The following is a 17,720-nucleotide window of genomic DNA, read 5'->3' as shown; positions in this document are numbered from 1 at the left end:
CCCCAATGTTAGGTGATTCTACTCTTTCTTTTTTTTTCTATGTTGGTCCTATAAAAGGCATCGTCACAGGGTTTACAGGGCCCAGGGCAAGGAGAGTTTGTGGACCTCTTTTGACCATAAGAATGGGCAAGCAGGATCCTGCTGTTCCTTACACTTGTGGCCTGTACGTTGTGCCTTTGTATTGTAACACGGTTATATTCTACAGTAATAAGAGATTCCTTATCAGTATGTCTATGTGATACGTGTAAAAGGAATGTGTGTTATTGAAATATTATTTAATTTATCCTATTGTAGTTCATACATTGTGTTCTGTTGAAATACAACTAGGTGTTTTTGATGTTTATTCCATCCACCGTCGCTGCCTGTAGGGTAAAGGAGGACTTAAACCCAATATTATTGTTTAGTAACCCATGTGATCAATATCTACATTTAATGTTAATTCTAACAGCTCCCCACAACCATTAAGCATTATTGTGACCATCCATGACAGAATATGGATATTCATTACTGATAAAACCAATTTATGAATGTATCAATGAGGTTAACGTTAAGGATTCTATCCTCCTGCCTTGGCACAGGAAGCACTCGCTGATACTAATCCGGACAGGAGGTGCCCATGGGGCAAACTACTCGAGGCTGGGGGGAGGTTTTTTACCCCTGAGGTTTCTCTGAGTCATAATAACACCATGGCACCAAGGCCACTTAGGTAATGGAAGGTAGTGGTTATGGGCAGCTGTTTATGGGTTCATTGGGTTGTTTTAGCCCTGTTGAGCTGCCCCTTTTGCCTTGTGGTGACTGCCATTTTAATATACATAGTTAAGGGTTTTTATATCTATATAGTTAACGATTAACTTCAATAAAATATAAAAAATATATAACAATACAAATGTTAAAAGATTTTGAAAGATTTGATTAAAACTATCATTTGTATCATGGCAGCGTAGATTGCATGAGACCCAAAATGACCTCTTTATACCTGGGGCATTAAATTATTCTTCAAAGCAACGCCAGATGCTTCACAGAATGGAAGTTGTGATAGCTTCAAAGAGAACTTATTCCATCCCCTCTAGGCCTATGTAAAGTGTTTCAACAGTGGCCACGGTATAAGAAAAGAAACACTTTACTTGGTTATATTCAAAGGGGAGTGAAATTCAGGATAAATACGTATATAATTGCATTGTGAGTCTCGAATTCATATTCAAAGCCAAAAATAATATCCAAAAAATGTAAATTTACCAAAATGATCGCATACAAAATTATTTTGATAACTATGTAATTTATGATATATTTTAAAATAAGGATGTGTATTATTACATATTTCACAATAGGGATTTACCTTTCTTCTCTAAACTAGAAAAGCATAATAAACTTATTAAGTACAAGATGAAGATGCTGGATATAGAGTAATCACCTTTCTTATAGTTCATACTGTACAGAGTCAATAGTGAACCTAAACAAAATCTCAGACATTTAATTCATTCATTTGCCAACTTTGGCTACCATCGCACCCTGTTTTGGCCAGGTGAAGTGCGACAGGACTATATGTAATATAAATCACTGATAGGTAGAAGTAGCCAAAAAGTCGGGGGTTGAGCGAAGTGATCTCATGGATGCTTATGGCTGGGATTGATGGGTCTGACAATCTGTGGAGTTTTTTCCAATCTGCCTCAAAATGCCTCAATGTTGAGGGATTATTTCTTTAAATATTTTTTCTGATTTGGGGGGGAAAGTCATTGTGGGGCTGGATGTATGTATCTACTAGTGTCAGAAGGCAGGGGCGTAACTAGACGCCTCAGGGCCCGGGTGCGAGAATCTGTTAAGGGCCCCCCACCCCCCCAAAAAAAACATGATTTTTACCCAACAATTTTTTTTCAAAATATTCAACAAATTAAATTTACATATTGAATCATATCTGTAAAAAATCAAAGAAAAAGGGGCGCATGTACAAAGGGCATAATCAAAGAAAAAGGGGCGCATGTACATAGGGCCCCTTTTGTACATGCGCTCCTTTTTCTTTGAATACATAAATAATGTATGGAAGCATAGCATAGCAGATATAGATCAACAGAATAACACACAAACCCAGCATTGCAGATATAGATCAAATAGAATTCACATAAAAACTCTGCATTAAAGGTATATTTAAAACCCCCTAAATTATAGGCATAGATCACAGGTTGCGCACCCCAAAACCAGCCCTGGCCTCCACACTGCCCACATAGAACCTGACCAGCACCCAGATAACACACGTAGGGTTTGCCATTTTTGTCCCCAAACAGCCCATCCTGTGCCTGGCTGGATGAGGACAAAGGTGACACTCGGGAGCTGAACTTGTGTGTCTAATCTATATATAAGTGTTTATATATGTATATCTATATAAAAATAAATCTAGAAATCTCCATTTTTTAAAGAAAAAAAACTTTATGCGTTTTGTCCCCCTCCACAGACACACACATATATTTATTTTTATGTTTATAATTGAAATAATAATGAAATAATAATTTAATGCCATATACAATATTTTTTTTTTAAAATACATTATTGTACCGACCTCCCTATTCCTTCCACTTTGGGGCCCTGATGAAGTGCTGATGGAGTGATAGATGAAGACTGCCGTTTTATTTTCAAACTGGATGTACGTGACTGACACGACATCCGGTGCTCCAGCAGTCTGTGTGATGGGGCAGAGCTTTCAGCCCTCATGCAGCTCTTGTGGCACGATCCAGTGCTCCTGCAGTCTGTATGAGGGGGCGGAGCTTTCACCCCTCATGCTCTATGTGATCCGGTGATCCTACACTCTGAGCGTGAGGGGGCGGAGCTTTCGCCCCTCACGCTGCATCAATGATTAGGCGGCCGTCGCCAGCTCCGTGGCACGGCTTGCCTTATTTAAAAAAAATAATAATAAAAAAAAACATAAAAAGGTATCGGGCGGCCCCTTGGCTTGGGCCCCCCTTCCACCGGGTCCCGATTTAGTGCGGCCCCTTGGCTTGAGCCCCCCTGCCGCCGGGGCCCGATTTCGTGCGGCCCCTTGGCTTGGGCCCCCCTGCCGCCAGGGCCCGATTTCGTGCGGCCCTTTGGCTTGGGCCCCCCTGCCGCCGGGGCCCGATTTCGTGCGGCCCCTTGGCTTGGGCCCCCCTGCCGCCGGGGCCCGATTTCGTGCGGCCCCTTTGCTTGGGCCCCTCTGCCGCCGGGGCCCGATTTCGTGCGGCCCCTTGGCTTGGGCCCCTCTGCCGCCGGGGCCCGATTTCGTGCGGCCCCTTGGGTTGGGCCCCCCTGCCGCCGGGGCCCGGTCGCAGTCGCGACCCCTGCGACCCCGGTAGGTACGCCACTGTCAGAAGGTTTCAGGGTCAAAAAAAGCCCCCTGAATTTCATCTAGACCGAACGGGAAAACTAAATGCGGTGCCCGGAAATGAACGTGGAAAAACAAAACGAATCGAAAATGTCATCATAATCGATTTTACTTGCTGTGCATACCTTTAGTACAAAGTGAATGATGGCCTACCCATTATGTTCTGGGCAAAATATTGTATATTATCATTATAAAAAAAAAATTTGTTCATTCACAATCAAATACATAAATACATAAAACATGAAACAATCTGTGCAATTGGTTTTGTGAGAAACAAATGCGCCTGATGCACAACATAAACAACACAAAATGACATTTTGCCATGAAGAACAAACAAAGGGAAAATAATATTTGGGGTTTCATTTCACATAACTACCTTTTTAACACCACGGTTACTTGATCTGAGAAAGCTGATTCTTTCAGAGTAAAAAAATTGGCAGCAAATAAGACCCACTTGGCACATAAAGCTTGCCTCTAATTTATTTTACATTTTGTGTAAACTGCTGATTTGTTCAGTTCAAAAAAAAAAAATGAAAAAGGGGAAAGAGGATGGTTTGGTAATTTAATTGCCTAGAAAAAAAATCATTAGATAAATGATTGAAGTGTTGTGGTAGAATTTTTTCTCAGGGACAATGTGATCTTGTCCGTGTGACAACTTAACTTTCTTCTAAAACTGATCTTCTTCATAAAAATCTTAGGGTTTGTGGGTAGTCTTCGATTAATTAGCAATAAGTGCATATTGTATTAGACCCACTTGTTTCAATGAGCAATCATTGACTTCCACCCAGTCTCCCGTAGAGTATTTCTGTGTTTTTCCCATGATCTGGTATGCGAGCCTCTAGAAAAGGTTGGCATGTCAATGCCATGAGTGGGATCCAACACATGGTTGCTTAAAAAGTCCCTTTTACATAGGAAAATAACAAATATCATACGGCTATATGGATGAAAATTAGAGCATTAAATCCATCCTTGGAAAAAAAAAATTGGGGGGGGTATGAATATTGTTTTAGTAAAATACTGTCAAAAACAAAGTTGATAATCCTGCAGGAACTTACAGATGCATTTAAGACAAGGTAAATTTTTTCAGAAAATGAATCCATAGCTAACATCATGCCAATGGTAAATGTAGTTCCAGGTAAAAGAAGGTTAAGCAGCCTACACCTAATTATAAGATGAGCCTGTTTTTAGTGAATCATCAAAAACCGCTGTCTTCATTGAGATACACTGCTCAATTAGGAGCCTTGGGTTACTGTACGCACCCTTGGGTCTGTGTTCAGTAATGATATGTTTCCCCCTTGGGTTTATGCTCAGTAATGATGCATTTTGCCCTTGTGCCTATGTGATTATATATTTCCCCCTTGTGTCTATGCTTAGTAAGGATCCATATCCCCCTTGTGTCTATGCTCAGCAATGATGCGTTTCCCCCTTGTATCTTTGCTCAGTAATAATGCATGTTTCCCTTGTATCTGGGCTTGTGTTTACCCTTCGTCTGTCTGCTCAGTGAAGTTGTGTTCCCTCGTTGTCAGGAACCACAAAACCAGAGCAGTTTCATCACACCTTTATTAAATATAAATAACATAGCAATAATGAAATCCGGAGACGTAATCAAAATTCACAGCCAGAAGTCAGGAGCCAAAACAGGTACTTGGATAAGCCGAAGTCAGGATACCTGGAGGAGAACGTAGTCGGGAACAGAACCAAGGATCAGGAACCAGAGTGGGACATCAGCCATGCCAGGGTCAACACGGATAAACAGCAGCGAGAATGGAAAATGCGCTTGGAAGTCAGAGACCATGCAAGGCCAGAGAGATACTGGGCCTTTGCAGCTAAATACCCGGAGCACTAGGGGCTGGCTGATCAGCAGGTAGCCCAGCGTAGGTGTTCCTGTTTCCTGAAAATGAAGTAATGGAGCTAGGAAAGGGTGAGAACTCCTTGTGTCTATGCTCAGGAATGATACTTTGTTTCCCCTTTGTTTCTTTGCTCAAAAATGATGCCCCCCCCCCTTGAGTCTGATCTAAGTAATGATTAATTTCCTCATTTTGTCTATACTGCACAAGCTGGGGTACCATTGAGAACAAAGTGAAGAGGTTACCTCTGCAGATGTTTTCAGAGACATACTTTGAAGTGCACAAAGAGATGGGGGAACTTCATTAACCAATCATTAAAAAAAACATTTTGTTTGACTCTTCCGTTAGGTGACTCCTTCTTGAGTCAAATTAATGATTCTTAGATGAGGAACCCTTGGAGCCATTCCAGTCAGACAGGTGAAGGATAGGCCTGAGAGAACTGTTGGTCTTATTTTTCTTATTTTGCAGCCCTCCAATGCGTTCCATCACCATAACGGCACAAGAGTCTTAGGCTGTACCTTAGGCTGCTTCGTAGGCAACACAACTTAGCCTTCAAAATTAATTATGGGATAAACGTCAGGGCAGCCAGCACGAGTGCTAAAAATTAGGGCAAAAATAATACGCAAACAAAACTTAAAATCTTCAGGATATTTGCTGTATAACATTTTTGTGATGAAAAGGGCACCCCAGAGACAGCGAGAACCCCCCCCTCCAGGCCCAGCGAAGCTCTATGGAGCATTGCACTAAAATATGTAAAATCTCGCTGGCTTTAGCACTGGAAAAGATACTGGTACTTCAGGACATAAAGATTACAATTGGAAAATGATGTGAACAAATTAATGTGAAGGGTTAAAAGATGTAGTTGCAGATAAAAAAAAAAAAAAAAAAGAATTGTTTCTTTCTTTTTTTTTTTAATAAAACATCTGCCTTATTTAGGTGGCAATATAATCTCTGCTCCAGAGAGACCTGGACCAGATGTATAAAGAATGATTTGTCAGATGCTTACATATGCCGCTGCTTAAAAACTATCTCAGAGGAAAAAAGTCTTGCCACATTTTATACATGTAATCATAATATGCAAATTGCATAATTTAAATCAAAATGATAACAATGTTACAAGGTATGGTAATTAAGTAAAGCATGATTTTTTTTTATTTTAGAAAGGAAATGCAATGGAATGTCCGTAGAATAGAATTTTTTTCTCCTGCTTTTTTATTGAAATGCTATGTTTTGGATATTATGTGAAGAGTCTTTTATTACGGCGTTAACAAATATCACCGTTGCAGTAGCGATTATTTTGCTCCCTATGTGCAATGGTAGAAGACTATGATAAAGGGGAAAGGACGGGTGTACACCTAAAATGAGTCCATAAAACCAAATTTGAATTTTATCATAAAGCAGGCGATAACATACAGCAATATTATATTGAACCATAAATCATCAGTTGCATTCACGTTCAGAGAAATACATAGCATCATCGAAATTTTAAAAAAGATGAATTATGAATTTAATTTTATATTGCAATCTACGGCCATAGATTACATAATTGTCAAAGAACCCCAATTTTGATGAATCTTATAGAATCCTAACATGGCCGTATTTTACCATGGAGCTGAATCATTTTAAACCATGCTTTTTACGACGCCCCCTTCTATATTGAACTACACAGGGTATAGCTCTATCCACCATCAGGCTAGTAACTTATGACATCATCACAAAGCAAAACAGGGCATACAAAATATTTATATGACCTTAAAAATGAATAATTAGGTAACATGAATCCGGTGCATTTTGAAACTGTTCCCTAATTACTCTTAAATCTTGTTGTAAATAGAGCCATTGTCACATTGTAAGGCAGATGGCAGTAAAAACTTTGCTGCATTCTATGAATACTTAATAGATGACATTTTTACTTTTATTTAGCAATCCCTTCTGAATCCCTAGGAATAAAATAACCGAATCAAAGTAAATATGTGACAAAACAGAGAAAATTATAAATATAGGTTTCAATATTTAATATCATTATTATCGCAAGCAATGAGAATTGTATGAACAAGCAAATGATACTGTCAGTTCTACATTAGGCATTGCTTGGATACATATACCACCTCTACAGGATAACAAAAGCATCCGATGCCAGGATTTGATGTTTTGTTCCATCATCGGTGCCTGAGGATTAGGTATCAGAGGGCTTGCCAGGAATACACAAATTTTTTTTCTTGCCTTAACGAACAGATTTTGCATTGTTACTCAATTTATATTTTGAGTACAATGCTATACAAGCAAATAGACAGACTAGAAGGCTAAAAAGATGGCAGGAAACAGATCATGTGCTGAAACAAAATAAGATGTTATGGGAGTTGTTTTTTTTTTTTTATTAAAAAGTGATTCTGGTGCAAAGTTTCAGAAATCGTTATAAAACCATAGCAACCATTTGATTTGCCCAGTCAGCAGACACATTGACCTACTGTGATGACATATGATCACTTCTTCAACCTTATACCAGAATCCATGTTTTTTATAAGATATATCTCTTATATTTTGCTTTAGCCAGTTCTCATCTACGAAACCTTAAGGTTCTTCTAAAATATTTTCTAAATAATCTCTAGCTTCCAAAGACACAAACATGATTAACGAATGTGGAATATTGTGGGTAAATAAGGGAGGAAAAAGTTTGGCATAATAAGGAGGGGTGAGCATTTCCCTTTTTACTGGCTGAAACATCTCACAAATCAAGGTAAAATCTTCCACAATCTCCTCAATTCCTACTCATTTTTAGCCTTTTGATGGTACTTTACTATGTTCACTAATATCCGCTAATATTTGCATATTTAATCAATTGGTACAAATCTCCTGAAAGTGGCAACCCCCCCCCCCATGAAATGAATATAAATTAAGCAAAAAGCACAGAATTTTCATTCGGACTTCATGGGCTCACTCACTCTCTCTCTCACATTCTCTCTCACGTTCTATGCCAACTGCTTCCTTGTCTCACCCCTCTTAGTTTTCTCTTTTTGTTCGTCTCTCTTCTGTTCTTCATCCGTATCTCCGTGGACACAACCTCCCTTGAATGACTACAAAAATGGCGGCCCGTCCGTTGACATCCTCTCCTCGGTTGGAGGATGTCACCGGCAGCATCGCCATTTTGTGAAACTTCACTGGGAGGTCAGGTCTGCTGAGATGCTGACGAAGTAAGAAGAGCAAAAGGATGCTAGAGAAGAAGCGGGGCTGTGAGTCATGGAAGCAGTTGGCGGAGAAGGTAGGGAGCTATTTAGAAGGGTGTAAGAGAGCGAATGAGAGGGTGAGTGACATTAAATGTGGGGGTTGGACAACAAATTTAGTTTCCGAATTTAAAAAGTCCCAATTTTCGTCCAAAATGGATGGGCAGGAAAAATATTTGCACATGTCTATTAGTTTGAGTGATTTTTCCCTTAATGTTCTCATAATGTAAAATGTTGAAAGGACAATCATCAAAGCATTAAGTGGTGGCATTTTGTACGGTGGGAAATGTAAAAAAAAAAAAAAAAAAAAAAAAAACATTGTCTACACATTGCTTTAACCACATTTTCTAATTAATGTGTAATTTAAAAGTCATCGCATACATATTGCTATGCAGTCTGTTGTTCTAGCGAAGAAACTAAGATGTATTTTTTTGCGCATCTTGTGTTCTCTTTTTCCAGAATATAAATGTAGAAAAACAATTACTTTGTGGCAGTAGAGAAGACTATGGGCGATGCCAGGGTTATAATACCCACACATATTTGCCACATGGGGCACCACTTAAAAATATATGTTTTGTGTATTATGGGTAATAAAAGAACTTACGTAGGCCTTATTTGGCATTTGTTTGCGTGACATTCCGAAACCTTTTTACTGGCAGAAAATAACAAACGATAATGTATGGCTTATTATTGGAAACTGGAAATGAGCTAAATAGCTAACAGATTAAGCTTAAATCAACAGTACATGAAATTCTTACTGTAAGCAACAAATCATGACAAAAGCCAATTAAATTTATCATAGTTATTTCTGCGCGATGAATTATGAAGTAATATGACTGTAGCTGTCAACAAAATTATTTTAAAATAAAAAAGAAAATTATAGATGGATGGAAAGCTTGATAGCTTCAGTACTTAAAGTTCTTTTCATGGTCAGTCAGGAATTCTGGGCAACTGGAAATGCATGTGCGTGATTTCCCATGGAAGAACGTATACATATGGTTGTAGGAAATGTTCTAATTTGCTGGGTCTAGGATAGAACTCAAAGATACCAAATTGGACCACGCACAGTGCAAGGTGAAAGCACACAAAGCTGGTGACACATCAAGTGTCAATGAATTCCTCCAACATAAAACACAACAGATAGATAAGAATACTGTATATCGTTTTATACGCTGTACATGCTGATATAATCTGATATAATGTGCGGTTTTTATTTCCTGAAACTTCCCAGTATGCTAAAATAATGACATTGATGGGCCCTTTAATACATTTAGGTCTCTGATGGCACTTGTATAGCTATCCCTCGCCTTCAGAACCAGCTCTGCTTACATGTTGGGAAGGAAGGGTAGACCATCAAGCAACTCAGCCCAGAGAGTAATACAATTTATGAGCTATGATCATCTATTGGATTAGATGATCTTGTGTTTTATGGAAGAGTCAAATAGCGTTTTGCAAAAGCTAGTACAGTAACAGCTCTGGTAACAGTGACAACCACCTACTTAAGTGACATTTCTTACTGTTATCATTTCAGAGATCGATGTATAGAGTTACACCTACCATTTTTAGTTGCACAAGCAGAGATAGAACCTTCCACCATACATTGTTCTTCTTCTTCTCCTCCTTTTCCTTTCCTTCTCTATAGCACCAAAAACGTGTGCAGCGCTTATGCAGCACAGTACATATATTCAAGACAAACCAATACATTGGGTAATGACAGACAAGACAAACCAATACATTGGGTAATGACAGACAAGACAAACCAATACATTGGGTAATGACAGACAAGACAAACCAATACATTGGGTAATGGCAGACAAGACAAACCAATACATTAAGTAATGACAGACAAGACAAACCAATACATTGGGTAATGACAGACAAGACAAACCAATACATTGGGTAATGACAGACAAGACAAACCAATACATTGGGTAATGACAGACAAGACAAACCAATACATTAAGTTATGACAGACAAGACAAACTAATACATTGGGCAATGACAGGCAAGACAAACCAATACATTGGGCAATGACAGACAAGACAAACCAATACATTGGGTAATGACAGACAAGACAAACCAATACATTGGGCAATGACAGACAAGACAAACCAATACATTGGGCAATGACAGACAAGACAAACCAATACATTGGGTAATGACAGACAAGACAAACCAATACATTGAGTAATGACAGACAAGACAAACCAATACATTGGGCAATGACAGACAAGACAAACCAATACATTGGGTAAAGAGGGCTCTGCACATAGGCATTAAATATAGGTAATAATGACCATTAAATAACATTAACATTCACCAAACATAATAGCACCATGAGGGGAACTGGGGGAAAAGAGTGATCCTGGCACTTTAAGGCCAGTACCACTGAATGATGTACTTGTGGCCCTGTATATACAGTTGGCAACCGCATGCATGTCATTTATTCACCTCATAGTCTCACATTAAGGCACTACTCTGCGAGCAATCGTGAAGGTAAGTGACCTGCGCCGCCTGGCACCATTCCACTAGGCATTTGTCCAGTTTGTCAGATAGCCAGTCCGGGTCCGAGCACGTTGAATACGTGTTTTTTGAAGACAATCTTTGTTTATGTATTTTATTTCTTTATCCATCAATTTTCATCTGGCTGCAATTATTCATGCCAGCTAAATTCTTTTGTGAAATTTTAACTACCTGACATTTGCCAAGTATTGAAATTATCCGGTGCTTAACCACTCATCCTTAATTTCACTTGAATATTGTAACATCGAATTCAGCATCCCATCTTTCTTTAGGGAAATGAGAAAATGGACTTGTCATTCTTAGCTGTAGGTAATAAAAGCATACATTGTAAATCATATCATTAAAAACATATTAACATGATGAAAACCTAATTAGTATAAAAGAAAAAAAAATAAGTCACATTCTCTATGGAGAACAAAGCTTCATATTAAAGTAGTTATAACAGTAAGTATTTTGTCACAAACCATACATATCCAGTTTTAGGTTTTGAAATAATTGGCAATTGAACAGTTTTTCTTGAAAAAAAAAAAAGAATAAAATATGGCAAATCCCATAATCTATAGAAAATCTTGGCTGCCAGAAAGTAGACAAAAATTAATTTTTAATTCCAGTACAATACGCTTTGGCTGGGGGGGGGGGCATGGCAGGGTGGTTTTGTCTTTCGGGCTGCTCTAATTTGAAGATTTTTGGTCTGAACCTTGTGTGCTTTCATTACAATTCCATGCACAGTCACCATTTGGTCAAACGTAGAGTATCAAGGAGTCAGCATTTGCCAGTTATTCTTTCTCCACTTCTTTTCTTATATGCAATCCCTCTTGGTGATCTTGTACGGGACAGACCTGGAAATTGCGTACTGATTTACAGGGTCATATGGCTTGACATGTCCCCTGTGCTAAATATTGCCGGCAGTGCCCAATACACATATTTAGAAGATCTGAAGAGTTGAGGAGGAATAGCATTTTTCTTGGGGAAAAATGTTGGGCATGATTTTAAATGGAGCCTGTCTGATCTTTCCAATTATTGTTTAAAAAAGAATGATTTAGCGCTAAAAAAAATAATGAAGTGAATTCATCTTGAAGTCAATTAATAACTGCATAATCTGAAGACTCCATGTGTTAGTGGGGTGTGACTAATGTATCACATTGATGTTTCATACCGTTGTTTTGTAATGCATAGATTTACTAGACATAGATTATGTAACTGTAGTATGTCTTAATTGAAAATGTGAAGTTTGTTTGTTATATAGACTCTAAAAATGTATTTCTTTTTTTAGTGAAGACTTGTGGTTCTAATCTCCAAGGTCCAAGTGGCACATTCACGTCTCCTAATTTTCCATTTCAATATGACAGTAATGCCCAGTGCGTTTGGGTCATAACTGCCGAAAACCCCAACAAGGTAGGTCGAGTAAAGATTTTATTCTTCTATCCAATTTCCCCTCCTGTACATACTTTACCCATCAGATTAACATGCTTTTGGTTTTCTCATAGAGTCCTGGAAAATAATAATACATTTTAGGTGAATAAAGAAATGTAATCTATAGCATGTATACAGAATTATGTACTATTACTATTAAAATGATTTCATATCAATACATGTCAATTTTTTTTATATATATATATATATATATATAATGCATTATATATTATATTATATATTATAATATATATTATAATATATAATATAATATATACTATATTATAATATATTATATATATATAATATATTATATATTATATATATAATATATTATATATTATAATTATATATAATTATATATTATATAGTTACATATTCATAAAGAACCCTCTATTTCTGCTTCAGAGAAATAATTCTTAAGCAAAATAAAGAATGGTCTAGCTGTATGGTTCTCACAGAAATCTTTTTTCACGACATTGATTCAAGTCTCTTATTTGATATTAAAGCAGGTATTTTAAAAAAAAGTTCATTAAATTCCTCATAGAGCCTTGAAGTGAGGTGGAAATTAAACATGACTTCTCCAATTTTGCTAAATTCCTTAATGTTCTCGTGCGATTGATTGCACTCGTGTATCATTAGTGCTTTCTTTGAGGCATAAAGCTACCGTTCAGAACATGAAATTGGTCATTTCCACTAGCTCTTTGTCACAAAATCCCAGAACAATTTGAAGCAAGTTCAGCAATATACAGTTTTTCAATGACAATGCTTTTTTTTTTTCACTTTTGAAATAAAATAAGATAATGTCATGGCATATAAAAAAATGTGTGAGGCAATAATACAAAATTAGAACTTTATTATTAAAAATAAATGGAAAATAAGTTCCTTCAACCGCACTGAAAATCAGAAAACATTTTACTTGACACTCTTATTAGTAGGCAGTGGGGTTAGTAGGTGGCTTTTCTTCACTTATGTATCAATCAATGTTTAATTTTGACAACATGAATGGCTCTTAATCTGATAAAAGGCATGTCGCTGTTGGAGCTGGTGAAATATTGGAAATTGCTCTGAAAGGTTGGTGGGAACAATGACAGAATCGTACAGAAGCCATGATGAGCACAAAGGTTTTCTAAAGTGTTGTGTGTGTCGTGATGCAATGAGGCATGGGAACAAGGTATTTCTACCAAGAGTTTCCAGGACTATGTTCAAACATAATGGAGCCTGGGGCAAGCTCCCCCATGGGCCCCTAGCCCAATCAGACCTGTGACAGAGGTCGGCACAGCAACCTGCTGAGATCAGCGGTGCCCTGCTGCTCTGCACTGGGAGTGACATCATACCTGGGAGTGACATCATACCCCATCATTTTCCATCCACAGAAGGTGCTTCTAGGAGGAAGCATTAGCGGGAGATCCATGCCAGCAGCTCCATATAAGCTGTTGAGGGACTTGCTTTGGAAACTAAATAAAACTCTCATTCCAGGGTAGCTGCATCTTTTATTCTCATGCCCAGCTCTGTTTCTTAGGTTAAAAGTTAGTCAATTTTAACATAATAAATATTTTTAAATGTATCTTTTTTTTTTTTTTTTTTTATTTTTTTTTACTATGTTCATGCTTTCTTTCAGGTTATTCAAATAAATTTTGAAGAATTTGACTTGGAGATAGGATATGACACTCTAACAATTGGCGATGGTGGGGAGGTCGGTGATCCTAAAACAGTTTTGCAAGAGTAAGTTTCTCTTTTACTAATCATATTCATGAAACGTAAAAAATGTACAAAAATCGACATTAGGAAAATCCTTTTTTTTTTTAAATATTGTTTTTCTTTTTTAAATGTGGTTGTTTATTTTGACATATATTCAAATATGTAATCTCACGTGTATATGTGTAGATAGATATAGACAAATATGGCAGCTGAGCTTTTTACAGCATGTACATAATGACCACTGTGATGTATATGTAAGGTTGCAGCCTGTGATGTCAGTTTCTGCCTTTAAGTAGAAAAATCCAGCTGTCAATGTAAACGAAAGCACGGAATATGTCAATTCGGACTCAGTTCGACAAATAGTTAATTGCATGTACTCTGGTTATATGAAATATTTTAATGTCACCATTTGGCGCAATGATGTCGCTCTGCTCCAATTCTGATGCCGACCTCTGGGTATTTATTCCTATCCTGTCAGTATGTACTTACCTGTTCTATAAGACACTCATCTGTACTTTTGCATCTCTTTTTTATTAGGATTACATATCAGTCTAATAGTATCATTGTCTATAATTTGTAAGTTTGTAACTACATTCTAAAGTCTCTGTATGAACATTGTAGTTAAGTATTTTTGTTATCATAATCTGTTACTGTACACCTATTTTTGATCAATATGATTAATGTTTGTGATTTTTATTTAAACATAGGTTAACTGGAAGCTTTGTACCAGATTTAATTGTGAGCTTGAATAATCAGATGTGGTTGCACCTCCAGACCGATGAAAGCATTGGGTCAATAGGATTCAAGGTCAATTACAAGGGTAAGAGTTTCAATATGCTGCGGTTCAAGGTGCATTCTTATCTGCCCTAGTAGAAGCCAGGGCAATTAATAGTAAATTTACTATTTTAACAAACGTGGAAGACTTCTATACCGGGCACCTGTGTGACATGCAAGGGCATGCTATGTAGGGGCAAATGCCCTTGGGGCTAGTCCTTATTCTACAAACATGAAAAGGCTTGAGGACAAATGTGGGCCCATAGAGGCAAGGGCTGAGTGATAGTGTGGATGGTTGCATAGAGTGAGATTGTGTGATTGTAGGTTAGCGTTACTGTGTTTAAGTGTGCGTGCAAGTGTTTTTAGTGTGTAGTTAGTTAGCAGGGGCCCAGGGAACGGTCATTTGGCTGTACTTTCTTCCCAGTTATACCAGTGACATGGAAGGGTTGAGGCTGGGATAAGTACTAAACACAGCTGCCAAACTAGAGTGTAAATGTGCTTTCTTCAGGTCTCCAGATAAGTGAAGGACCAGAATTTGTCCATTAAGCACTATTCGGATTATACTGAAATAGCTGTTATCAATCAAACTCACTTACCGAGGGGAAAATTAGATGAATATCCTTTAAAGCAAAACAGAAAGATCAAAAATGTGAATAAAAGGGGAAAATAAACAGTTTCTCCCTTGAATACAGAAGTATTTGTGAAACATAAAATATACTTCCCTAATGTAGCTTAGCATACCAGGTCTGTGTACCTTAGGAGCAACTGCTGAGCTTCTGACAAAATTCAGGGGGCTTTTTCAAATAGGAAATCAAATTGATTGTTACTTACCCTCATTCACGCTCCCACTCACTAATTCTCACACTCTCTCTCAATGCCTCCCTACCTTCTCCTCTAACCTCTTCCATGACCCCGTCTCCTTCTACACAGCTCTGCGTCTTGTCTTGTCTCTTCTTGCTCCTGTGTATTCTTTTTTTATTTCTTGGTCCTCTTCTCATGCTATCCGCTCAATTTTTACTCTCACTCTCTCGCAGTCTCTCGCACACTCTCTCACTAGTAGTTAAGAGTGAAAAAAAATAAAATTAAAATTTGGAGCTTTCTGTTTTATTTTCATATATTCATTGGGGGTCCCTCCTTTTTTTCAGACATTTATAAAAATTTTACAAATCCAATTGCACTTAAAAACATTTCATAATTCATAATTATTTTCAGAAAAAATTCTCATATTTTTTCTGGGAATATGTAATTGTCATGTGACACAAAAGCAGATAGTGAGAGGTTGCTGCCAAGGAAACTTTAAAAAAATTAAATAAAAAAAAAGCTTCCTTAAATTTTTTGCTGTTTTTTTATGTGTTTAAACATTCAATGGAAAGAATAAAATGATCAATCTGCTATGGTTTATTTGCTTAATAAACTAGAGAACAATTGCATTTTTTTCATTCATTTATTGGGATTCACACACAACGCTTTTGGGAGCGCAACATGTTTTAGGGGGTTAAAATATCAAGGAACCTCAAAAGCGTTTTCTACTCTGATATAATGAAATTATAGTTGTACAAAAGTACAATATCATTTTACTGCTATAGAAGTGTGGTTGGTTTTGTGTGAAGATTCCATGTTGCCAATGATGCTTCCAATTAATCAAAGTGGATGCTTGATTAAGGAGGATTAGACAACCCAATTAGATTGCTGCCAACCTGGTGATGCATGTGAGGTTTCCGATGCAACACAAGCGACTCTATTTACAACATTGAGCTAGAACCTATTAATAAAATATAGAACTGCCTTTTATTTTATATACTCTGTTCCCTACCATCAGAAAAGATTCATTTAACAATAAATTTATCTAAGCCGGCAATAAAATCGTTGGTAGTCTCAAAAAAATGGGGGTTTTTTTAATTACTGAAGATTTTAAGCATTACTTAATACAGTTTTCCCAGTATCTGACATTTGTTAGATTTTTTTTTTTTTTACTTATCAATGCATTTCTATAGTTTTATAATCCGAATCATGGTATGACTCAATTTCTGCATAAATATATGCAGTCACTGAGTATATTTAATTCAGTGTATGAGAACTGAGAGTCATTTAATTAAGGAAATAATAATTAATTAAGGAAATGATTAAGGCAATTCCTACATGTTACTAATAGAGCAAGGGTATATATAATTATATGTATAGTTTGTATCCAATAAAAGGATGTACTGCACTACACTGGTCATATCTTGTGCAGTAAATCCTTTTATTGGATACAAATTTACATATATATACATAAACACACACACATTTACTCTATATATATTATTAACTTGTAGGAATTGCCTTTAGCAATCCTTAATTTAATGACTCCCAGTACTCATACACTGAAGTGTGTGTGTATATATATATATGTGTATATATATATATATATATATATATATATATATATATATATATATATAATGTTTTTTTTACTGTAAATACTGGTGGAATATTATCACACCATACACCATAGATATCCTTTATTTCTATACTGGTGTTTCAGTCACCTTCTGTAACTGTAGGTAGGCAGAACAAGGTCGGAAACAGGTGGAACTTAACAAAATGTATAAAGCAGAACAGAGGTGTAACAGTTTATGCGTCCTTTATTAAGAGCTGGAGTCAGAAGAAAAAGTGTAACCATTCATCAAGTGGCATTATATTTGATAATGCATGTCTGCCACGTGTGGCATGCACACCAACAATTATTTTTACTTTTTCTCTAATTTTCACTGATTATATCCCTTTGAATATGTGGGTTGTTTGAAGTCAGAATAAGTAGAGCAAACCGAGATGGAACAGGGTATGGAATTCCAGAGAGAAGCTAAGATGAGGTTTGTGTTTATGGGACACACTCTTGTTAAAGGCTCTGTA

The 17,720-nt window shown here is 37.1% G+C and overlaps 1 protein-coding gene across 1 annotated transcript in view; it reads left to right on the top strand.

The window, feature by feature from the left end:
• The window catches only part of CSMD3 (CUB and Sushi multiple domains 3), a 445,444-nt gene that overhangs the window by 217,006 nt on the left and 210,718 nt on the right, over nucleotides 1–17,720 (top strand). Inside the window, exons 11-13 of the mRNA XM_053466566.1 lie at nucleotides 12,214–12,335; nucleotides 13,975–14,078; nucleotides 14,762–14,874. Of these exons, the coding sequence (XP_053322541.1) occupies nucleotides 12,214–12,335; nucleotides 13,975–14,078; nucleotides 14,762–14,874 (339 nt within the window). The remainder of the gene's footprint in view (nucleotides 1–12,213; nucleotides 12,336–13,974; nucleotides 14,079–14,761; nucleotides 14,875–17,720) is intronic.

This window comes from Spea bombifrons, chromosome 5 (assembly GCF_027358695.1).
Source record: "Spea bombifrons isolate aSpeBom1 chromosome 5, aSpeBom1.2.pri, whole genome shotgun sequence".
In the NCBI taxonomy this organism is placed as follows: Eukaryota; Metazoa; Chordata; class Amphibia; order Anura; family Pelobatidae; genus Spea; species Spea bombifrons.
The sequence above is the reverse complement of the archived record's forward strand: the minus strand, read 5'-3'. Positions and strand labels throughout refer to the sequence as shown.